Source organism: Bactrocera tryoni, unplaced genomic scaffold (genome assembly GCF_016617805.1).
Source record: "Bactrocera tryoni isolate S06 unplaced genomic scaffold, CSIRO_BtryS06_freeze2 scaffold_7, whole genome shotgun sequence".
Taxonomy (NCBI): domain Eukaryota; kingdom Metazoa; phylum Arthropoda; class Insecta; order Diptera; family Tephritidae; genus Bactrocera; species Bactrocera tryoni.
This window is the reverse complement of record NW_024396366.1, coordinates 2057376-2083822: the sequence shown is the minus strand read 5'-3', so window position 1 is coordinate 2083822 and position 26447 is coordinate 2057376. Positions and strand designations below refer to the sequence as shown.

The 26447-nt window shown below is 35.3% G+C and overlaps 1 protein-coding gene and 1 long non-coding RNA gene across 4 annotated transcripts in view; one reads left to right on the top strand and one right to left on the bottom strand.

The window, feature by feature from the left end:
* The window catches only part of LOC120781856 (phospholipid-transporting ATPase VA), a 59318-nt gene extending 34976 nt beyond the window's left edge, over positions 1–24342 (bottom strand). For all 3 annotated transcript variants that reach the window (XM_040114074.1, XM_040114075.1, XM_040114076.1), the window contains exon 1: positions 23164–24342. In XM_040114074.1, the coding sequence (XP_039970008.1) occupies positions 23164–24188 (1025 nt within the window). In that variant the 5' untranslated portion in view covers positions 24189–24342. The remainder of the gene's footprint in view (positions 1–23163) is intronic.
* On the top strand, positions 4145–4498 carry LOC120781858. The gene is made up of 2 exons (XR_005706163.1): positions 4145–4202; positions 4300–4498. It is a non-coding gene; the product is annotated as an uncharacterized LOC120781858 (long non-coding RNA).
* Positions 24343–26447: the final 2105 nt, after the last annotated feature.

Sequence of the window (26447 nt, the reverse complement as noted above, 5' to 3'; positions counted from 1 at the left end):
AAACAATCCTCCTTGAGGAAAACACCAACTCTTGCTAGAGTCTGCCCTTGAGATTTGTTTATTGTTATTGCGAATGCTACAATTATTGGAAATTGGCGACGCTTTAAAATAAAAGGAAGTGTTGATTCGCTGGGCTGTAAATGTATACGGGGCAATAAAATTTGTTTCCCTTGTGATTCACCGGTTAAAATTTCGACCTCCAAACAATTACAATGTAGTGTTTTTACTATCAAGCGAGTCCCATTGACCAATATGTATTAAGATTGCGGATTAACATCACAACTGTTCCAACCTTAAGCCTTAACTCATGAGGCGCTACTCCACTGAAATTAAGGGAGTTTAGAAATTCTGTAGGGAATCCGACATTCTCTTGAGGATCTTCAGAAACGACAGTATCCACGCTATAATATACCCTTTCTTCACCGGGCAACATATTTACTATTTCGCTATTTATTATCGTACAGTGATCCTTTTTTGGACACAAAATTGCCTGATCCTTCAAATCCACTAAGTTTTCATTTAGCAAAATTATCTCTTCTGGTATATTGATTTTCGACTCTGGAGAGAGCTCTCGACCTTCTCCAACACGCAAAAGAAAACTGTTGTATAAGGATTCTTTAGAACGCATATTCGTTGAGAGTTTGAGACACCTAAAAAATTTCCAAAGTGAGCACCGTTTCACAAACTATAGCGGCGCGTGAGCTATTGGGCACGGCAGGAAGAACTTGCCTGAAATCACCACCTAATAAAATAACCTTTCCACCAAAAGGTATTTCATTTTGGTGAATATCACGTAATAATCGATCTAAGCAAAAGTAGCATGCTAATTCGGCGAGTATTGCGATTTTCTTCTCTGGCCCTCTGTTCCTCTTCGCGTTCAACCTGCGCCATATGCTTATACTCATTTGCCAAGGGGTTAATATTTGAAAGCATTTCGTGGATTTCTCTCAGCAAATACCTATCGCAGTTTGAATTATGTTGTGCCCTTATGTCAGTCGCTTGATCCGTGTCAAGAATAAACAGCTGGGCGTAGGAGGATTCTGAAGGATGATCTGCATGCAATGAACCTACCCTATGATATATTGATCCATGTATTCGGAAGCAATATGGTCCGCGCCCTGTAGGCTCCGCAATTTTCGCTTCGAATGATGCAAAAGCAAACGAACTATTTAGCTGCCGAATATTCTCCAAATAGTGTCCCCGCCAAGAGCTCAAATCATTTTCTAACACAGCTTTCAAAAACTCAGGTACACGTAATTCTTGAAGTTTAACTTTTCCGCCATGACAACATGTCGTAAAGCCATTTCTTACCTAGTAACAATTTCAACTAAATATTTAGACAATAAGTATGTATATACATATATTACGAATATAAAACAATTAAAAGTACAGGTACCTTTTCACTTCCGAAATGTTTTGCTTTACAGTGTAAACATATATTAGTCAAACCCCCAAGCGAACTATACTCCGGAAGAACTACGGAGTTTAGGGCAGCTTTGAAATAACTTGCCATAGATCCTGCATGACTACGGCTCTAATAAAACAGGTCAATTCATATACATACATACATACATTAACAATTAAAAATTCCTTTTATCTATAACATTCACCTCTTCTCTTCGACCTGTTAAACTCCTTTTTCGTCTAATTCGCCTTTGGTTTGGCATTTTATTTTTAATAATTAATCTGAATCTGAACTGAAATTCGATGTAGTATGTATGTATTCGCTGGTAATAGCCGCCTTGACTTTTGGAAGAAAACTGAACTGACTCAAAGCTTACCTAACGCAATAACACTTCTAATCAAAATAACGCCGACAACAATATTTCTGTTCTGTTAGATTTTGCACTTGCGTCTTCGCCCATACATATGTATGTATATACATACATATGTTTGTAAGTATGTATGAGTGAATATAAAACAAAGTAGAGTGCGCATGTCAAAGCGCAGTGTTCCTTAGCTCGTAAATACATATTCGTGCAACATAGAAGAGAGCGCATGTCAAATCGTAGATAGCGCCTTAGCGCATGCATATGTATGTATGTACCAGTGCACATGCCAAAGCAAACATTTGTAATTTGTAATATTCGTCATTCTCTTATTGTCATAGATAACTTGATTAGATTCTCTTTTCTTGCTCTCTCGCTTGCAGCTGATCTGTTTTCTGAGCTGGCAACAAAACACAATCAGGGTGCCGTCAACCAGCAGTTAGTGAAAAAGGCGGGATGCCAGAAAAGCAGCGCTATAATTACTTGACGAAATTAGTGTGAAATGAAACTGTGCGAACATATTTTTGCAAAATAAATGTTTATGTAAATTAATGAATGATTTTGCATTTTAGCATTTACATATATATGTATGTATGCATTTTCAAAGTGTTTAATTTAGTGTTTTGTATAATTTATTAAATACCCAAGTTAATATTTTTCAGCAGTGGCATCATTGGCAAATGTTATAAAAAATGCGAGTTTTGACAGCTCTCTCTCGAACCAAAGAGTCTCGTATCAAGTTATCTATGCTTATTGTCATTTTGTTACCGAGCAGACAACATTGTTGTTGTTAGGTTTCGCACTTGCGCCTTCGCGTATGTGGGTATGTGTGTAACGAAAGCAAATGACAGAAACATTTTTAATTATTCATTCTCTTACATACATATATGCTCTTTTCTGTAGAAGCGCTGCTTATATTAGCTTAATGTAAAAATTGAAGAAATTTAAACGCAAATATATTAAAAGTGGTTCAATGAATTTAAAATCTGTAAAATTTGTGCAAAGTTTCATATCGCACACTTTAATTTGATGTATTATTTGTCTCTGTACGTTTTGTAGATCTCTGGAAATAAGCGCCTTGTCTTAGAATAATATATAGATATGTATGTGAATGGCGAGTTGGCCGCACGCGCCTAAAATAAATGAAAGAAAAGTTGATTTGATAAATTGTGTTTGTTGTTTATTTTTGTGTCAATTATAAAATTACTTTGCGTAAATTCATACATGATACTAAGCATGGGTTATACTGAGTTTGCTTCTGAACTAGGCAGTTTTTTTAGGACGAACAAATTAATTGGGTTGCACATTTTATAATTTATTCAGTTATTATCTCATTCATTTTATTCATTTATTTCTTAAAATATTAGATTTTAGATTATAGAGTCACTTGACACAATGCATAACATTTTTTTGGTTGAATTATTCAATTACTTCAAATATTGACAGAAAATAGCAAAAAAAAAAAAAAAAAAAAAAAAAAAAAAAACACATGCGGAGCATTAGCAAATGAAAATTTTCATTAGCTCTGCTCTCCTACCGCTCCCAATTTTTTGCTACTGCTACGCCAGAGCAAGCACAGCACTTCATTTTTTGCTCTCGCTTCAGCTATAGTTTTTTACCCAACAAAACTCGGAGCAGAGCAGAGCACATATTTTTACATGTTATACTATGGCTCTGCTGTGGCTCCCTACAAAGTGAAAAACCTTGATGAAACATTGAGAGGATTTAAATAGCTTGTAGCCTTTTAAATATATGTAGTATTAGCAAAAAATAGATACAATCGGATCAATACTATCTCCTGTATACCTAAGGTATTTTCCTGGCTTTGGTCCTGGCAAGTTTGTAAGAGGAGGAAATTTCGGTTACACCGGAAGATAGCCCTTCCTTACTTGTTATATTTATTTATCATATATGGACCTGTAGTGTGCAGATTAAAATTTTGTAAATTTAGTATCAATTAAAAACTCTAAGACTACAACAAACAAAGCCATTCATTCAGATCTTAAAATGCATTTTGTTAAAACTGAGGTAAAAATATTCAGTATAGCATATTTAAGCACGATCAGTTATCATGACAACCATTTGGTAGTTACATTATTAGATGACAGTAACAAAGACCACATATTGTAGATCTCCCATTTAGAGATTAATTAACATATATCTAATTACATAAATTTGTGTATAAACATATGATATAAGTCAATAGTTTTAGATGCTACAAACAATCATTTGTTTAAAAAAAATATAAGGGCTTATTCGAGCTTGGCAATACTACGCAATATTGCGCAAACATCATATTCGATGTAAAAATGTGGCAACTCGTGCAAAAGTCAAACGTTCGAGCGAGTAAATATTTGACACTTGATGCGCGCCAGATGTCATCATTATGCATCAAGAATTTTTGTACTGCGCGCCAATAATGGATGAAGAGAGGTAAGTAAAAGTGGTATTTATTAAATTTAATAATATATATTAATTATTATATTCTCTTGAATATGGGAAAATACATTATCGTGATTTATATTTTCAGTGAAAAATTAAATTCACCGGTTACACAATTGCTTGTAAGGTCCCGACTTGACTAAGAGCCCGAGTTTGCTGGCGGGGAAAAGGAAAAATTCCGTCGTATGGGGTAAGGTCCTCGACAATATGCGTTTTATAAATCCGGAAGTGTCGCAAACAAAAGAGTTTATGCAAAGGAAATTTTTAAATTTGTTTGCGACGTATAAGAGGATTAAAAAACGTTACGACGCGACTTGTCGAGGTGCCACGACGTGGGAATATTTCAAAGATTTTAACAACGTTTTTGGAGTGAGGAGGAAAGATGCGTGGAAGAAGGTGTCAGCCGAAAAAAACGACCAAAAAACTATTGCATATGAAACATTGGATTTTTTTAAAGAAGAAGCGCGGAAAGAGCAGATTCGGCACGAAGAAACTATGAAGATCGAAAAGGAAAAATTGCTGGTTGACAACAAGAATGAGTTCCTATTTTCAATAAAATAAATATTTATTAATTAATTAATGTTTTATTAAAAAAGAAATAGAAAATTGTTTAGTATTCTAGGGTAGGTGATTTTAATTAAATTAACTGATATAACAAGATTTCAATCAATTAATCATTTATTTGATATGTACATATGTATATACATTATTGAAATAATACTTTTATGAAATAAAAAGCATTTTCAAGTTATTTCGTCTGATAATTCCTTCATTAGTGTCATTTATATTTTGAGGTACTTGGTTCAATCATATCGTGATCATTTGAATTTTCTAAATTTTCAGGCATACTCGTATGATTGACTTCAGAATAAACCGGACTGCTTCGCAGTATAAAATTATGTAAAATTGCGCAGGCTAATATCACAGTTGATATGTCTTCTATATTTCGCATATCAATATGATTCAATATTTTGAACTTAGCCCTGAAAATTGCAAATGTTTGCTCGATAAATACTCGGGTTGAACTCATATAATAGTTGAATTGTTTTTCCTCTCTGGAAAGGTGTTCGTTATCTCTATTAAGTAGTAATTAAGTATCTTGAAACAGGATATGCTGAATCGGCTAGAATAATTGCATCTTTCGCAAGTTTTATTTGTCCAGATGTGATCCCTTTGTAAATTGGACTATTTTTCCACACATTGGCATCATGACAGCTACCTGGGTATCCGATGAACACATCTAAAAAACAGAACTTACTGTCGCATATGGCCTAAATAATTGAATATATAACACCAACCTTAAAACAGATCTATTAGCCAAGTACATACCTGCATAATAACTGAAAAATTTCCTTTACGGTCATATTAACTAACTGTTTGAGGAGTGTTACATAATTTTGAAATGCGTTCCATCTAAGCATCCGACAACAAAAGGAAATGAATTTACCCGGCTTGTTTGAAAGTTTTCCATTATTTTTTTCTGCTGTGAAATTGACGGCCAACATATTTCGTTTTTAAGTTTGCAGATTGTCTTGATTGTTTTGAGGAAAAGTTTGTGAGCAGTTCCTTGCCCAACATTAAATCTATCTGCAAACTCGCGATATGTGACTCTACTATTGCTTAGCTTCCAAAGAGTCATATATTCCAAGGAATATTCCTCGCGTGATGTTGACCAAAAAGGTTCTAACGCATTTTTCAAGTCCTAAGACAAATTAATTTATTTATCAGGTACTTCCAAAAAGTAAACAACAATACTTACTGCAAATGTTTCACGAGTCATGAGAAAATGCGTGAAATATGTATCATCATGGTATAATGGAATTGTTTTCCAAACCTTTGACATCTTCGTCACTCTCCTCTTTTTTGAAATTTCAGCGAGGTACCACTTTCTCTTTCTTAAAAAACTTTGTTTTCTATTTTTTCCATACTTGAACAGCAAGTTATTATCACTGGTTATGGTTAAACTTTTACATTCGGTCACAATTCGCACAAAATGTTGCAATTATTTTGCTTAAGTATCAGCTGAGCATCTGCAACAGTGTTGCAAATTGAGTATCAGGGCTGCAATATTGTCGCAGTTATGGAGTGCCTTGAATAAGCCCCAATTCTTTATGCAACAGGTAGTGACAGTATAAAAATGTTGCGTAAGAATTCAATAATCCTTGGTCATAGTTTACAATCATATTTGGTGTATTATATAGGGTAGTAAAAAAAGTCTTTTTGTATTTCTAATCAAACTTCAACTTATTTTTTTTTACATTTATGATGAACTTTAATGAACGAAATATGTTCCATTTTGGTTGACCACTTTTTGCCATTTTTCCGCTAGAGACATTATTTAAAAAAAAGTAAAACTTTTCTGGTTTCTTGCGAAAAACTGCGATATGTAATTTTTACAGGCTTCTCTTGAAGCCATCTTTACTCCATTACGGGAGATCTAGAAGGCTCTGATGGCCATCACGACGGAGGATTTTTCCAAGTGCTATGATGATTGGATTCGTTCGTTGGCATAAGTGTATTGCCGCGGGAGGGGATTACTTTGAAGAAGATGAAATGGACAAAATTGAAATATACTGATCACAGTATATCTGTATTTAATTATTTCTATTTTTCACTAACAATTTATAAAACAAATTCATTATAGCTTTGATTATTTCACATTTTTTACAGCAACTAGCCTAAGAATCCCCTCCACAGAGTTGTGCGTTGGGTTTGGGACCCGCCACGTAAAAAACGCCGCCAATGAAAAAGTATAAACAACCTCGGATGAGAGACCCCCCTTTTGATGACGAAAATTCTACGAAAATATGTGGCGACTAACAGAAGATTTCAAGACCGTAGAATACTCTTGTAGAACCCCCACAGGTGATCTAGTAACCGATGCCCAGAGTATACTAAAATTATGGAGGGAACATCTCTACAGCTTGCTGAACGGCAATAAAGCATAACACCTGGAGATGCCGACCCCCATTCGCCAATCAATGACGATGGAGCAGACGTTCCATTGCCCGACCATGAAGAAGGTCAAATAGTAATTACCCGTCTGGAGAACAAAACGGCGGCGGCCGATGGATTGCCGGCCGAGCTATTCAAACATGGCGGCGAAGAACTAATAAGGGGGACCAATCCACAAAAAGGGAGACCCCACAATCTGCGCCAACTACCGTGGGATAAACTTCCTGGACATCGCATATAAGGTTCTATCGAGCATATTGTGTGAAAAATTAAAGTCCACCGTCAACAAACTGATTAGACCTTATCAGTGTGGCTTTAGACATAGAGAATCAATAACTGACCAGATATTCGCCATGCGCCAAATCTTGGGAAAAATCGGTGACAAGAGAATCGGCACACACCACGTCTTCGTAGATTTCAAAGCAACAGCATGGAAAGGAAAACTAATACGGCTGTGTAAACTGACGTTGAGCAACACCAAAAGCCCGTCAGGATCGGAAAGGACCTTTCCGTTCGATACCAAACGAGGTTTTAGACAAGGTGACTACCTATAGTGCGACTTCTTCAATCTACTGCTGGAGAAAATAATTCGAGTTGCAGAACTTAATCGAGCAGGTACAATATTCTATAAGAATGTACAGCTGCTAGAGTATGCTGATGATATTGATATCATTGGCCACAACATCCGCGCCGTGAGTTCTGCTTTCTTCAGACTGGATAAGGAAGCAAAGCAAATGGGTCTGGTTGTGAACGAGGGCAAGAAGAAATATCTCCTGTCATCAAACAAATAGTCGTCGGACTCGCGACTTGGCTCCCACGTCACTATGTCAGTCATAACTTCGAAGTTGTAGATAATTTCGTATATCTTGGAACCAGTATTAGCACCAACAACAACGTCAGCTTCGAAATCCAACGCAAAATAACTCTTGCCAACAGGTGCCACTTTGGACTGAGTAGGCAATTTAGAAGTAAGTCCTATTTCGGCGAACAAAGACCAAACTATATAAGTCACTAATTATTCCCGTCTTACTATATGGAGCAGAGGCATGGACGATGACAACATGTGATAAGTCGGCGCTACGAGTTTTCGAAAGAGAGGTTCTTTGGAAGATTTATAATCTTTTGCGCATTGGCAACGGCGAATATCGCATTCGCTGGAACGATGAGCTGTACGAGATATGTATATGACGGCATTGACATAGTGCAGCGAATTAAGAGACAGCGGCTGCGTTGGCTAGGTCAGAGAAAGGGGAAGACCTCCACTCAGTTGGAGAAATCAGCTGGAGAAGGACCTGGCTGTACTTGGTGTCTCGAATTTGGGACAAATTGCTAAAAGAGACGATTGGCGCACTGTTGCTAACTCGGCTATAACCGCGTAAGCGTTGTCTACGCCATTAAAGAAGAAGAAGATATATGCAGGCAACGACTTGCATCCAACGGTATAAGGTTTGCTAGTTTTTTCTAGCCACGTTATTTAATATAAACAAGCATTCATACAAAGATATTTAGGATTCGTTATTATATCTGAAACTCAATTCTTTTAACATTAATCAACCCATATTTACTAGAAGACCCCGTTAATTTTATTTCCGCCAATCCTTTAGTTACTTCCGACTATTTTAGTCATCAACTATAGACGTTTAGGCTTCTTTCTAAATCAGTAATGCAGTAAACAAATAAGCTCGAAAAAGTCTTCTGAGAAGCTCTTACTTCTCACTTTCTCCATATTCAAGTAAAGCATTCACCATAATATGATTTTCATTGGCTTCCCACTTCATTGTTAAAAAGCGGATGCATATACTAAACTGATTATTTTCGAGTTGTCGAGTAAAAATATTCGCGCTTTTTCCTGCGAATTTGTCCACGCCGTATGCATTGAAAACTTTGTAACAGAATTTATGACAAGACTGTGGCAAACTTTAATCGCTTTAAGGATTTTTCAAATTTTTGTGTAATAGTAACCTTAATCTGAAAACTGTAGAAAAACCCTAATAAAGGCCTTGAGACCGAATTCTAATCATTTATTCCCTAATCAATCACGGTATACTCTATTAACTAAATCACAGGGTCGTAACAATTGTCAAGTAAAGTACACACTTACGTCAGCAAAGCTTTTTAGTGTCCATTGGCACGATTAATTCAAAATGAACATTGTTGACTTTGACGAAAGCCAACAAGCGACTCCTTGTCAATTTGCGGGTGATTATTAAATTACTCCTGCTTAAAAACTTACGAATATGCATGTATACTTTCATATATTACATATAAACATTATTACGTAAAATCAATTTTGGCTAGATTACACATTTATTGATATTTGATTTAATTCCCTAGCACTCCTGTGAATTGAAATCTCTGTTTGAATTTACAAAATAATGGAACTTGAAGCCAACAGTCTCGCTCATACTATATATACATACATGCACATATATACATACATATTTAGTTAAGTATAACGATATGTTATATGTGCATATTTACATACTTACGTATAGTACATATTTGAGCATATAGAGAATACAAAAACCTTACTATGTATATAAGAGCGGGTTGATTTACAGGGAGCCATAAAAAATGAAACGGGAGATATTCTACGGATCATTCTGAACAACTTTGCCTAAGAGAATATGGGTCTAAAACCAGTTTCGAGCCAGCGATTTTTTATATGAAGTTTAATCTTTCGGGTTTATATAAATTTCTTCGTTAGCTTTGAAATATCTAAATGAAATTCAATACATAGATGCTTTAGACATTCTCATCTTGGAATCGGACAGATCGGGATATTTCATCACATATCTCCCATATGTAGAACCGATTAGTCTGGTTTTTTTTTTTGAATAATGAATTTTGAATAATTCAATTAAACAGCTATGATCTTTTAATTTTGCAGAATATATACTTAACAATGACTGAAAATAAAGAAAATCGCACAACTACATATGTATAATCCTATATATCTTCCATACAAGAAACCATAAAATAAGTTTTAAATCTATGTTCATAAATATTTTTAAAGTTGATTCGACTTCGAATAATATTTTCCATTTAATGAATTATAAATTTTAATTAAAAACTCGAAGACGCAAGAAAAAATCGTTTGTATGGGAGATATAGTTATAGCTGTTCCATTTGCTTTATTTTCACTGTCATTGTTTAGTATATATTAAAAGACAATTCTGCAAAAATACAATTCTGCAAAAATACAAGAATGCATTAACTGGAAAAAGATTTTAATAATCGGTTTTATGGGAGATATATGATATAGTTGTTCGATTTTATTTATTTTAACTGTCATTGATAAGTATATCCTAGGGGACAATTCAGCGTACGTACTTTTAACTTTTTATTTAAAGGCAGACAGCCGGAAAATAAAATAACTGTAAATTCGGTTGTGATATTGTTGTCGGATTTGGCTGATTCTGACAAATGTTGATCATTAAAATGTTAAAATGCACCTATGGATTGAATTTCATTCCTTATAATCCTGAAAAATTAAACTTCACTTAAAAAATTGTTGGCTTGAAACCGGTTTTAGAGCTATATACTCTTAGACAAAGTTGTTCAGAATGATCCGTAGAACATTTCCCCCACCGCGATTATATGGAAAAAAATCGATCCGCTCTAATATATATGTATGTATTCACGCATTTATACATTAAGGTGCATGCAGACTGTAATATACTTACATTAACTTTCTAAACTTCTGAAATAAATATTTATATAAAATATAATATTTAGTTTTTAACTTTATGAGGAAATAAACTGTTGTCGAAAAGAAAACCGATTTTTTGGAAGTAAATAAACTTTCTTGGCAATCATTAAAAGAGTTTCAGGAAGCAAAATTTAAACAAAATTTGTCGATAAAAGAATAAAAGAGACAAACCCAATAATTATAGTTAATGCACATGTCGAATGCGGAAATGACACATGACGCTTGGCCATTTCCACTAATTCCAACTGGACAACTTCAGAGAGAAAATTGGAGTTTATTAGTGGGTTCAGCATTTGTCGGATCTTAACACTTTATAGACTCGTCATGTTAAGGTTACAAATGCCGACCAAGTTGTCTTTTATATTTCGGGATTAAAGAACAAAAACAAATATTAATCTTATATAATCGCTTTATAGTTTACAAGTATATTCTCAAACAAATGTGTATAGATAACTTGTGTTTGAACCAATCGTCAAAGAACTTTTGCCATTGAAGTATCTCCAAAACATGCGTTCTAAACACCTCTTTAGGTGTCGCAAAACGTTGATCTGTTAGTTCATTTATTCGTACGGGAATAAAAAGAAGTCGTTCGGTTCCAAGTCAGGACCATACCGGAGGATGACTCATCTCGGTGATTTGAGTGCTCAAAAATAAAATTGTTTCAGTTAATATGTGAGAGTGGTGAAGATTGATCTGTTTTCGAGGGTTGGTTTTCCTGATATCTTTAAAGACAACTGGCAAACAAATGGTTGTATACCATTCAGAATTTACTGTTCTAGGTCATAATTTGGTCTCAACTCTGTTCCTCAAAGCATTTTGATATTTGTACGGACAACGATTTTATAAAAGGAATTTTGAAGAAGAAGAATTTTGTTCTCTCAATCTAATTTCTCCCGACAAATCTAAGATATCTTCAGAAGATTGGAATAATTGTAATATAATAAACAAATCTCGCTTTGAAAATTTTAAAGAATAAAATGACAAATTTAAAGATAACATCCAACATGTGAAGTCATAACATCTGCACAAGAAAATTAAGGTATTGTAGAATTTCACGGACACTAACAGAAAATTATACGTAGGTCAGATAAGGCAACTATTACAAAAAAGAAGTTACCAACAAAACATAGTAAGTATGATTGCGAGCAGTTCAATTTTTAATTTTTAGTATAGTAAACCTCATATATTTTTATCTCCAATACTGATTTATTATTCCTTAACATACGGTGAAAATAATCTCTTAGCCTATATGGATTGATCTCATTCTTAATAATTAGACATTGCTACAAAATGATAAGGCGATAAGTTTATATACTTGTCATATGTTTCAAAAAAAAAAAAAAACATACTGGGATTATAAGAAAAATGAACAATGATCAAATTTCTTTTGTTAACTGCTTTTAGCTTTTATACCAAAATAAGTAAGAAAGGTTGCAACCGAACATTTTATACTCTTGCAACTTACAAGAATCAAAACCAGGGAAATATCCTAAGATTTATATATACATCATTATATGTAGTATATGGGAGTTGGGGTAGTATCGAACCGATCTTTTCTATTAACTATTATCATGTCACATCCAAAAAAATGTTCTCAGGGTTTCATTAAAGTATCTCACATATAATCTCCAATTATATGGAGTAAAGTCAGCCGGATGTTCGAAAATACTGGTAATAGTTATATGGGGGCACGTTCTGTAATATTCATTGAAATAACTCAAATATTGGCCGATATGTGCAGTGTAAAGTAACCCGGAAGTTTGAAAATCTTTGTATTAGGTATGTGGGGCTCAGGGAAGTATTAACCCGATTCGCCTGATTTTTGATACACAGCATTACTATTGTCAGGAAAGTATTCTCTCTGAATTTCAATTGCATATCTCCCGCATTAACCGATATTTTTGTTCAGAAGTCTACATATTCGGTACGTAGGGGCTTGAATAGTTTTTCTTGGAGTTGGGCAATTTTTGGTCATAAGGTCATTTTAGATGATACGTACAATAGTTAAGTGAACAGAACTATTATACTCTGTAGCAACAGGTTGCAAGAGTATAAAAATTAAAGATCTGAATGAATAAAAATAAATATATTTACAATATTTTTTACGATTTTACTGGACTTGTTATATAATTCAAATATTAAAGCCGCAGCATCAACATAAATATTATGATGGAAAAGATATCCCATGTGACAGTAGTAAATATTTAATTATGGTAAAAAATATTAGAAATTATTTTTAGGAATAATCATTACCAATTTTATAAACATCAATGCACAATGTTGTAAAAAAAAAACAAGAAATCGGCGTTTGAGCCATTGCTTGCAAAAACCACTTGCAATTTTTATCTCTGCGAATGCCTTGGTTTTTAGCAATTATTCTCAAATTAAAACTTATTCCAAAATCAACAATAGCCCAAAATACAGGACGAATAAAGAAATATTAATAATGCCTACTGCCAAAACTAAAAAAAAAAATATTTTATATTTTTTCTTATTCAAAATGTTTGCGACGTGAAGGAAATGCCCATATGTACATACGTAACATTAAACTGCAACCGAAAGCAGATGAGTTATATAAGAAACTTTTTCGAGACAAAAATATAACTTATTTGTCCAAGATTATCTGGAAAGTAGCAATATTAGAAATATCTCTTGTTAAAAAATAGCGGTCTATGCACATGTGGGGTCTATTATCTAAAAAACGACCTAAAGTTATTCGAAGAATACAAAACAATAAACACAAAGGTGCGTTCATTGCAAAGAAAATGTTTGAGCTCTAACATATCACTCTTTGACATGAATAGTGTCATAACTCAAAAAACATTTTTATTCCACTTATGCTCAGCATTTTATTTAATATATTACATGTCACTAAGTGGAGGATGGAGTCATGTGTGTAGAAGATCGCCATTCACTTGGGAGTGGCCAGAAACGATTCTTTTACACATGGCTCAAGCAGCTCACAACTTCCGGTCTTTGACCAAGTATCCTCTGGGTAGCCTAAGAACATCCGTTCGAAGGCGAGTTAAAGTGAGAAGGCGAAACATCCCTTCATAGGGTTGTGCGCTGGGTTTGAGACCCGCCACGTAAAAAAACACCCCCAAAGAAAAGGAACAACAAGCCTCGGACGAGAGACCCCCCTTTTGATGACGACCATGGCAAACGAAATAAGGACTACGATATTATGGCATGCACCTGGAATGTCCGGACCCTTAATTGGGAAGGTGCCGCTGCCCAGCTGGTTGATGTCCTCGCGAAAATAAAGGCTGACATCACCGCCGTCCAAAAAATGCGATGGACGGGACAAGGACAGAGACGAGTAGGTCCTTGTGACATTTACTACAGTGGCCATATAAAGGAGCGCAAGTTTGGTGTTGGATTCGTGGTGGGAGAGATTCTGTGTCGCCGAGTACTATCATTCACTCCGGTGAATGAACGTCTAGCCACAATCCGCATCAAAGCGATGTTCTTCAACATATCGCTGATTTGCGCCCACGCCCCGACGGAAGAGAAGGACGATGTGTGTGCTGCGATAGACGGAAGACACGTCTTCAGTGTTCTAGACGTGCGTACGCTCCGAAGTCCTAACATCGACTCGGACCACTATCTTGTTGCAGCCAAGATTCGCACCCGCCTCTGTGCAGCAAAAAACGTACGTCAACAAACACAAGGAAGGTTCCACGTCAAGAAGCTGCAATCACAACAGACAGCCGAACGATTTACTACTCGGCTTGCACTCCTGCTCTCTGAGAGCACTCGTCAACAATGCGGTATAATGGAACTGTGGGACAGCATTTCAAACACCTTACGTACAGCTGCAACCGAAACCATTGGTTTTCGGAAAGTGCAAAATAACAGCTGGTACGACGAGGAGTGCCGTGTCGCAGCGGAGAGAAAACAGACTGCCTACCTCGCAACGTTACGATCGACGACAACACGTGCGGGATGGGATAGATACCGAGAGGCGAAATGCGTAAGTACGAAAAGCTTGATAAGCTGGCCGACAGGGGTAATGCTCGAAAATTCTACGAACAAATGCGGCGGCTTACAGAAGGTTTCAAAACCGGAGCATACTCTTGTAGAACCCCCAGAGGTGATCTAGTCACCGATGCCCAGAGCATACTTAAATTATGGAGGGAACACCTCTCCAGCCTGCTGAATGGCAGTGAACGCACAACGCCAGGAGAAGGCGAACCCGATTCCCCAATCGAAGAAGAAGTTCGAATAGCAATTACCCGCCTGAAGAACAACAAAGCGGCGGGGGCCGATGGATTACCGGCCGAGCTATTCAAACACGGCGGCGAAAAACTGATAAGGAGCATGCATCAGCTTCTTCGTAAAATATGGTCGGACGAAAGCATGCCCAACGATTGGAATTTAAGTGTGCTATGCTCAATCCATAAAAACGGAGACCCCACAGTCTGCGCCAACTACCGTGGGATAAGCCTCCTCAACATCGCATATAAGGTTCTATATAGCGTATTGTGTGAAAGATTAAAGCCCACCGTCAACAAACTGATTGGACGTTATCAGTGTGGCTTTAGACCTGGCAAATCAACAACCGACCAGATATTCACCATGCGCCAAATCTTGGAAAAGACCCGTGAAAGGAGAATCGACACACACCACCTCTTCGTCGATTTCAAAGCTGCTTTCGACAGCACGAAAAGGAGCTGCCTTTATGCCGCGATGTCTGAATTTGGTATCCCCGCAAAACTAATACGGCTGTGTAAACTGACGTTGAGTAACACGAAAAGCTCCGTCAGGATTTGTGGCTTGTAGTTATTCTCTAAATTAAAATTGATCTTGAACTGATTTTCGCGATTTTTTTTATAAATGAATACATTCAAATCCGTTTTTTTTTTAAATAAATACATTCAGGACGAATAAAAAATGATTTCTTTTATGTTTATTTATTGGGAGTATAATAGTTAAATAAATTGTTGAAATGACACTTAAAAAAAAGGTTTGTTCGATGTCCATGATTGCCGCAATTTTGAAATTCGCTATCGCGATATGGAGTTTTGTTTTTTAATTTGACAAAATGGCGGCGGTTTGAACAAAAAGTATCGAATTTGGCCTTTTTTGCGACGGTTGTTCGTGGAAAAAATAGGAAGATTTAAAAAACAGTTCCCTTTCTACAAAAAACGCTATAGCGATCGTAATAAGTTGAATTTCGATTTCAAATTTTTGAAAGAATTTTTATTATAGTGTATAGTATACACTGTATACTATTCCTTAAGGGGTTATATCGAATTCTAATTTTGAAAAAAAAATCAAAATTTTGCATGCATATTTTGAATGTATGTATATATTATATTCGAGAATATTGTCTGTAAATTTGAAAGTACTCCGGTAAATAGTTTTCGAGTAATGAGTGTATTTGTAAAGGCATCGCCGAGCGTTTGAAAATAGGCGGAACCGTAACCCGGAATAGCAGCAAAACTTTAAATGCATTTTTCTCGAAACGATGTTTTCAAAGTCGGTGAGGAATATTTCTCCGAAACGGCTTGACCAGTTAACTTGAAATTTTCACAGGATCTTCTTAGATACTTTTGTCAGGTAATGATCGAAGGAATAAAGTTTCGGATACAAATTTCGATTTTTTAAGTCACTTTAAAGTGTAAATTTTCGTGCAAAAAATATTTTTTTTTATTGGGAAGCCGCCATTTTATGTAAAATTTTATTTTGCTTATTCCTTCGATTTGCTTTACTAGATTTAATATGACTTTAACGAAATCTTTTTTTTTCAGATAATTTGGATACGAGATATCTTCCTCACCGCCAAACACCTTTTTATGGAGGATTTTCAGGGTTCAGGAACCCAATATTTTTATTAATAAGAATACGTTAAATTCGTTAAATGTTCATATATTTTATGTATATGTGACATGGTCTACGAAAAGGGGGCTTAGATGTAAAAAAAGAGGAGAACAATTAATGAGATAACGAGAAACTGACGATTATTTTTAACAGCTTTTCCCAGAAAACTAGTTTTCGCACCTAAGCCCCATTTTCGTAGACCAGGTCACATATATTCAATAAAAAACCTCTCCAAAAAAAATTAACAAAAAACACATTTTTTCGAACTTACAATTGGATATATCCCCTTAAGTATGACCCTATTCATCTTTGTATGTTTTATAACGAGCTTCTGGCCGACAACATTAAGTAAAGTATATAAAAACAAAAAACGTTTTTAATCGATAGGTTGGTTCCAGCTAAAATCGTGTAAAAAAAACCGTATAAAAAAGACATTGATCGTTCCCATATTTTGTGCTATTTACAATTGCTCTAATTCTTCTAAATTTGTGATATTGATATATTTCGCAAATTTAACACGTTGACTACCAAGGCCATTTTCTGAAAACTGTCCAAAAATTACATTTTGATTTTTTCACATTATATTACTAAAAACTCTATTTCTAGATCATTGGTATCATCAAAAATGATGTTTTTTAAGGAGAAAAAGGACCTACGAGTTATCTCGTAATTGGCGTCTGGGAAAGAACGCTACGAATTATCTCGTAGTAGATAGGTCCTTTTTTTCCTAAAAAAAACATAATTTTTGCTTTCTATAGTATTTTGTTTAATAGTTATTATTATTTATTAAAATTATCATAATTTTATTATTATTTTCTTTATTTTTAGATTTATAAACATTCTCTAAAGTTACTGTTATAATTATCAAGAACCCAATATGGATAGGAAAAGGTCACTGAATCAAAGTGAAATTGAGTACAACGCAAATGATTCAGACGATGATTGCAGCGATGGTAGTAACGACATTTATGAGCCTTCTGAGAATACAAGTGATAGTGAAGATGAAGTCATCTCCGAACCTGAAGACGTCCCCGAATCTGATAATAATGACGATGATTTTCAAGCAACAACGTCAAATGAGAATGATGATTAGTGGACAGAAGTTCAACACAATCCTGAATTATTTCTTTTCGAAGAAAATGTTGGTGTGAAATTAGATACATCAAATTTTACAGTACAAACGCTTGTGGATTTATTTTTTTCGGATGAGTTTCTTGCATTACTGGTAGAACAAACTAATTTATAAGCTGCGCAAGAAATTGCAACATTGGAGAATGGGAATCAAAATGCTATAAAAAAATCTAAAAGGATATCAAATTGGCAATACGTAAGTGCTACAGAGATGAAAGTTTTTATTGCACTTTTATTGCAAATAGGACCTTGTACTTTTCCAACAATAGAACATTACTGGACCACAAACAAGCTATATAATGTAAACTTTTGGCGCACACATATGAGCCGCAATTGATTCCAGTTGATACTTCATTATTTTCATTTGGTTGATAACTCACAACCATCTACCGACAGATTATACAAGGTGAGACCAATCCTAAATCATTTCAACGATGTTATGCGTGAAAACTATGTACCAAGTAAAAATATTTGTATTGACGAATCCATGATGCTATGGCAGGGAAGATTGCTTTTCCGCCAATACATAAAAAATAAAAACACAAATATGGTGTCAAACTATATGAACTATGTGAGTCCGACGGTCTTGTAATAAAAATAAAAATTTACAGTGGAAAATCTGAGGGAACTACCCATAATGTAGGTCACACTGCTGACGTTGTTTTACATTTATTTGAGGACTATCTCGATAAAGGCTACGCGCTTTACATGGATAATTTTTATTATCCAGTTAGTCTTACAAAACTGTTACATACACGAAAAACTTACATATGTGTGTGGAACCCTACGAAGTAACAGAAAAGGAAACCCCAAAGATGTGGTAAATCGTAAACTAAAAAGAGGGGAGTGTTTTTGGCAGACAAATGGTCCTGTTACTGTATGCAAATAGAAAGACAAACGAGAAGCACTTTCCATTTCAAACATGCACGCTTTTGAAATGGTAGAGGTGCCCAATCGCAATGGAACAATTTCTATGAAACCGAATATAATTCGAGATTACAATAATATAATGCCTTGCTTTGACCGAACAGATGAAATGATTTCGTACTACTCATCTCTAAGAAAGACTATTAGTTGGCACAAAAATGTTTCACTTCATATTATAGGGATATATATACAAAATGCTCACAGAATTTACCAAAAAGTAATTTCATCTAAAATAAAACTGATAAAGTTCAGAGAAGAATTCGTCTTGGCGTTGATTGGAGATTTTCAACCACTTTAAAAATAAATAGATCTAAAGAGCTCCATTATTTAGAGTGTTTACCACCAACGGAAAAAAACAGCGTCCGACAAAGCCATGTCGTGTGTGTACCCAAGAAAAAAAACGCCGAGAAACGCGTTACTTCTGTCCAGCCTGTCCAGAGAAGCCAGCCCTTTGTGTGGAAAATTGTTTTAAAAACTACCAAAAACAATAATATATTGCTTTATTTATTGTATTTGAGTTAATTTTTCCATTATATTGAATGAATTTTTGCATTATATTGAATGAATTTTTCCATAATTTTTTTTTTTTAATAAAAAAAAAGCTCACGGAAGCCAAACCCAAATTTTTTTTATTTTCCCAGAATCCATTTATTGATAATAACACTATTATAATGCGGTTTTACTCGTAGCTACACAAAAAGTGGTAGTTTTAGGTAGAACGAGATATGTAACTCGTAGTTGGCTTCCTGGGAGGGAAATCATACTACGAGTTATCTCGTAGTTGGCAGTCAACGCGTTAATTTAATTTAAGCCCAAAAAATTTTGAGCCGTGCTAAATGGAATAAAATCGTGTAAATAACTAAAATACATTCTATTTTCAAACCGTATTAAATCAAAATCTTCGAAAGCATAAGACACTAGATTATTAATAAAAAGTAATGAAGTAACCGAACACTTTATATTCTTGCAACTGGCAGGAATCAAAATCAGGGAAATACCTTAACCCTGGTCGAGACCAACGGTCTGATACACTTAGTCGAGACCAATGGTGCTTGGCTAGGCCTAGGCTAGTTTACATACATTTGTATGAAAATACGTGTTGTATTTACCCTTATATATGTACATACAATATAGATACATTTTTGAAATTTCTTACTTCTCGATTTGGTTGAAATCAAATTGACTGCCTTGTTCACGCTTGGCGTGGCAAAAGCGTTCACAAAAAATGTAACATTTTGAGAAATATTACATTTTTTCTTAACCTTTTAAAACGCTCTAGCGGCTAAAATATTTGACCTACGTGGGTCAAATAAATTGCACGGGTTAGGTAATTTAAAGAGCTTTCAGGAAATGTACGCCCCACTAGGGGCGTGGCATTAGGCGAAAATGGGTTTTCACCATGTCCCCTCTTTTGTTTCACTACAGTTGCAGTTGCGGGAGTTTGCTACACTCTAAATATATTTAAATAACATTTACAATTTCTTTACACCAATCCACACGAGCCTTTTTTTGAGCGATTGTCAAATTGTGCGGGATCCAACGAGAACAAACCTTTTTTACGGCCAGGTGTTCATGCAATATCGAATGTATGCTGGTGGGAGAAATGCATAGGCATGCCTCTATCTGAAGGTATGTTACATGACGGTCTTGCATTATCAGTTCACGTACGGCATCGATGTTTTCTGGCACAACGGCTGTTTTTGGACGACCTTCACGGAATTCGTCTTTGAGCGAGCGTCGGCCACGATTGAATTCGTTGTACCAGATTTTCACAGTGCTATAGGATGGTGCTTCATAGCCATACAAAGATTTTAGTGCATCGATGCAATCTTGTTGTGATAATCCACGTCGAAAGTTGTGAAAAATGATCGCACGAAAATTTTCACGAGTTAATTCCATTTTTTGGCCGAGATGAATTTTTTAATTCCCTGTAAATAAAACAATTCACGATTAAATGGCAAAACGTTCTGAGTGATGTTATGCTAAAAAATGTCAAACTTTCCAATGGAAATGTCAGATTGCACCTGGCAACACTTAGTGTTGCCCTAGGCCAGAATATATATAGCAGCCCTCGTATGTAGTATGTCGGACTTGAGTTAGTTTGGACCAGATTTTATGTGTTAACAATTATCATGCCACATACTAAAAGAATGTTCCCTGGGTTTCATTAAGGTACCTCTCATACAATCAAGTTTTCGCCCAATTTGAACTATTTTAATAACATAGATGTATACTGTTAGTAGAACACGTTCTGTAAGTTTCATTGAAATAATATGCAGTACTCGTATAAAGTCAGCCGGAAGTTGAATATCATTATATTAGGTACATATATGGGAGCTCAGAGAATTCAACCCATTTTTGATACACAGAGTCACTATTGTCAATTGTTTATCCCATACAGATATTTTCAATCAGTAGTCAGGTCCATATATTCAGTACCTAGGGCTTGAATAGTTTTGATTGAATTTGAGTCACAAAATGGCATACTATAGAGGAATTACTAATGCAAAGTTGTATACTGTTATAGCAATTACTTCCTGATTTGTGTACTGGAAAGTGAAAGCATCAAGTGGAAATTCAAATTGTGCTAAATGGGAAGTAGGTGTGGTTGTAGCCCGATTTCGCTAATTTTCGCAGTGTGACATAGGAATATGAGAAAAATGCCACGTACTAAATTTGGTTAAAACCGGTCGAGCGGGTCCCAAGATATGTGATTTCACCAAAAAGTGAGCGGTGGCACGCCCATCGTACAAGTTTCACAGCGGTTCCCATACAGCTCTCACATACTATCACGAGTGTAAAATTTAATGTCTCGGGTGTATTCAGTTAATGAATTATTGCGCTTTTAATGGTACCCTTATATGGGGAGTAACGATTTCATCCGTTTTCGGTCGGTAGGGGTTGTTATAAGATTTGTGCTAGACAAGTTTAGTTGTTGTAGCTTTAGTGGTTTAAGAGATATGTATGTACATTAAATTTATTAGAAGGTGGGGACACGCCCACTTTTTAATTTTTTCCCCCACAGGTGCTTCTTGCTACTGCGATACACTGTGCCAAATTAGTGTTTTATATCTGATATATGTAAGTGATCTTAAAGCACGTAATAGGTTTCCGGATAATGCCGTTTTGTGGGCGTGGTAGTAATCCGATTAAGTCCATCTACGAACTGGTATTTTTTTTGTACTAAGGAATCCACATAGCAAGTTTCATCGAGATATCTCAACTTTTACTCAAGTTACAGCTTGCACGGACGGACGGACAGAAAGTCAACTCGTCTCTTCATCCTGATCATTTATATATTGGGTAGTCGAAAAAGTATTTTCGTATTTTGTCAATAGATGTCGTTGCAGTCGTATATCTTCAGTGCTACCAATCACATTGTGTCATACCATATAGTGTTGGAAAGGTGAGATTTTAAACTTCATTTAACCAAAAACAACTAAATTCGGGGAAGTTGAAAAAAAGTTACAGCTGTTACAAAAATTAGAGAAATTAATGAAAAAATTCGCTATATTTTGAAAAATTTTTACAAAAAAGAGAAGAGTGCCACGCAAGTCACCAATGAAATTTGTGAAGTTTACGGAGACGATGCTGCATCAGTTCGTGTAGCACAACAATGGTTCGCTCGCTTCACAAAAAGTGGTCGACCAAAATGGTACATATTTGTTTATACTCAATAAATAAATATGAACAACAGTTAGGTGAACAAAATTTTTATACTCTGTAGCAACATGTTGCAAGGGTGTAAAAATAATTGCCCGATGGATTTTAGGTGAATCTCTAAAGATTACTTTTAAAATTATTAATTTTTTATCAAATTTCTGTCAAGTCGAAATTTTATTTAATGATGCTATGTTTTACTTTTATAAAATAAAATAATTTAACGAAAAAATAATAATTTGTATACTGCTATGTCTCTAACTACACCTAACCCTTAAAAGGCATTTTTTACTTTAAGAAACAACTTTTAGAAAACAACTAGGTTTACTATAAACTAAGTGAAGCCTAAAATATTTAAAGATACAATTATTTTAGGACATTTTGTTTTGTAGAGAGAGATAATTATTTCATGCGCAGTGAAAAGATGATGAATGCTAACATAATATGATTTACGAAGATTTCAAAACAGGTTTGAAAAAAATTAAAGAGGAAATATATGAACTAACATTCAGAACATATTTAAATTATGGAAGTGAAGAGTCAATTATCATCAATTCCATAAAATAGTAGACATTATTATTAAAGCTAGTGTAATCAAAAATAAAATCAAGTAATATTGAAATAAAAGTTTTCATACTCGTATTTGTAAAATATTACAGTTAAACTTTGAAAAAACTTATTTTTAGTATTATTAATTTGGATAAAAAAATCTTTCCCTGAAATAATGTCACAATTTTTACTTACCTGTCATAAACACGACATGTCGTATTGTTAATTCGTTTGTCCGAAGAACGACGACGTCTATCTTCGAATAAATCCTTAACTGCTGTAACACCAAGCACAAACAGAACTGGAATCATGGCAACTTCTTTACCGAAAGCGTTTATAGCCGGAAACCAATTCAGCAATACGATAAAAATAAAATATAAATTCGCGACTCGATGGAATTGCTCGAGTAGATTTTTTGGTATGAACGAAAGCAAAGTGTATTTTGTAGTACGGATCTTATTACCCACAAAATCGCCATTCGGGTGATCGCGTTTTGGAGTTTTTGGTGGAACTGTATGATTAGGTATAACTATTCGATAACTTCGTTCATCGAACTTCTCACTTTGACAAACTAATGTACGCTTCCACCAAGGTGGTGTTTCGGAGCGCCGCAGTGTGTATATTGATTCCGAGCGGGATGCTTGCCGAGAATGACCACGACCACCTGATGACGATGTAACAGATGCTCCAAATTCACGAGTTTCAGTTTCTTCCTTGTGACCAGGTGGAAGGATAAAATCTGTTTTCGAACCAACACGACTATGACCGCGTGAGGGGCCAGTCGTACCTGGTGAATCTGTAATTTGACCTTGCGAAAAAGCGCGTTGATGTCCTTTCATAGCTGATTTTATTGGGCGACCACTCGGACCCAAAATGGTACCACCGCCATGGCTTACAGATCGTATATGGCCGCGACTAGTTGTACCAACGCTGAGATTATGGGAAGGCGCAGATACCACAGCCACGCCAGGTATACCTGTCGCCATACTACCGATAACGCCTCTGCCAAGCCCCCCGCCAATATTTACAGCTCCGGGAAAGACATAGGTACGTTCGGGTTCTTGCAAAGGAATTGCTTGCGCTCCATCTAGAAGACCATATGCCGTAATTCTTTGGGGCGTTATTGCAAAATTTGGCACCGGCAATGTTGGCGGGGCTGAGTGCTGTTGTTGTACAACAGTAAACTTTCTCCGGAACTCTTCGGTATTCCCTGAAAGCATTATTATAAGTCACCATGTGAATGTGTGAAACTGTAATCGTAAGCTACAGCTACTACTTCGTAACAGCAATCCAACTAAAAATTTACTATTTTATATTGTCCTCTTAAACTCATTGCATATACAGAAAATTTAAAAATCTTCTATGATAGAATCCTGTAATAGAAAAATAAAATTATTTAATTTTTTAAGTAACTTAGCTTTGAATCTAAGCACATATTTTTTAATAAAATAATATAACATAAATACTATATTTTATATCCGGGTCCGTTCCGATTACGAAGACCCAACTGTCACGGATATACTTTTGAAGATATCCATGAATCTTCTAAAAATGGTATAACTGCCAAATTAATAGCGATTATTATAATTTCGTCACTTTAGTTTTTTTCGGAGTGTATTGAAAAGAAATATACATTGCTTAGTGATTTAATGAACCAAAGTAGGAAAGGCTTTACCAATTAAAATGTGTGAGAAAATCTAATGTTTTATTGTAGCTAATATTTATTCAATACTTGCTCCAATCTCACAAATTGTCTGTTATAGCCTGACATCTTTCATGGTAACTTACAACCAAATTTTACGAATTACATAAATCTTTTGTAAACGTTAAATATTTTCTTGACATTTGCCTTTTATTAAAACCAAAACTGGTTGTGATGGCCCGTAACAATATGACTTTCTTGATTCCATTGAGTAAAGAATCGGCTGCGATTTAGAATAGCATCCCCCGATTTCTGGGTTAAAATGGGTATGTACGGATAGGGGAGGTCCTCCAGATCAAGAATATATATACATTAGGCCTGGTCGATTTGTGGGGAGGCAAAAAAATCGCCCATTGCTCTATGAAAATCATATTCTAGGGATCAAAATAAGAAACTTTGCCGAAGGAACCATACCTCTGAAACGAATTCTGATGTCCCCCAATTTGAGTCGAACTTTTGGGTAGGGGCAAATTTTGAAATAGAATTGAAATTACCATTTCATTCCTATTACCTCTGAAAGTGAGGAGAATAACCACTATGGTATTTCAAAAAAAATAATAAGTGAAGTGACCATTCCACATCAAAAATTTTACAATGAATCCACAATCCTCTACACCGCAAGATGAAGCAACTACATCAACAACTATCGAAAACCCAATGAGTCATATACCCAAGCATGATGTTACTGTTTTTGGTGTGTCTACTGATTTGACTGATCTTAATTTACCAACCCATCTGGATATCTTGAGATATTATTTTTACTTAAGCGAACGTGCTAAAACAGAACAAAAAAGTTTTCCCATAAATAATTCACTATTCAAGTACAAGATAAGTTGATTGGAATTTGGGAAAAGCTTGGTATTGAAATAATGCTGAAAAAAAGTGTATGTACTAAATTGAATAAATTGCTTGACAAGTATCAAGAGCAAATCAAGAGAAAAAACAACACCCAACAATTTACAGAGTATGTAAAATCTCTGGAAACAATTTTTTACATTGGAACATGGAAATGCGATTTGAAGCCAGCTCCATGTGCATGCGGCTGGGTTCCGGAACGCCTCAAAGAGTTCATGCCCGATCAATATAATCAGAGAAGACTAACAATGAATGCATTTATGATGGAAACTGAAGAGCAAGGAGCAACGTCTATGTCATCAATGCCAACATACCAAGATCCCGATAATTCAACATACGCATCGCCACCGGTTCAAGAAGATATGGATAGAAGCACAAGTTCACAATACACAGAGAGATACGATTGTTTTAACTTTGCCTTGGTATGTGACAGATTTGGTGTGCCTGGCAGAGTAGCATCAGCATTGGGAACCGCTCTTTTGCAAGATTTTAAAATTAAAGATAAGCATGGGAAACCTCTCATCATGGATAAATCGAAAGTTCATTCGATGGCAGAAAAGATGATACTTTAACGATAGATAAAATTGATGAGAAGTATCATACTAGGATGGTAAAAGAACCTCATCTTGTTATTTTGAGAGAACCCAATTCTGAATTGATTGGTTACGTAAGACTGGAACATGAAACCGCTGAATACAAAACAACCAAATTAAATGGTTTTTTCAACGATAAAAATATATCACTGGATAAATTAATTGGAATATGCACTGACGGTGAGCCAACAAACACTGGCCCACACGGTGGAATTATACGACGATTCGAATTGCTGTTAAAAGACTATTGCATTGGTTTTTTTGCCTTCTACACTTCAACGAACTTCCGTTTCGGCATTTGTTTGAAGCTTAGGATAAATCAACCAGCA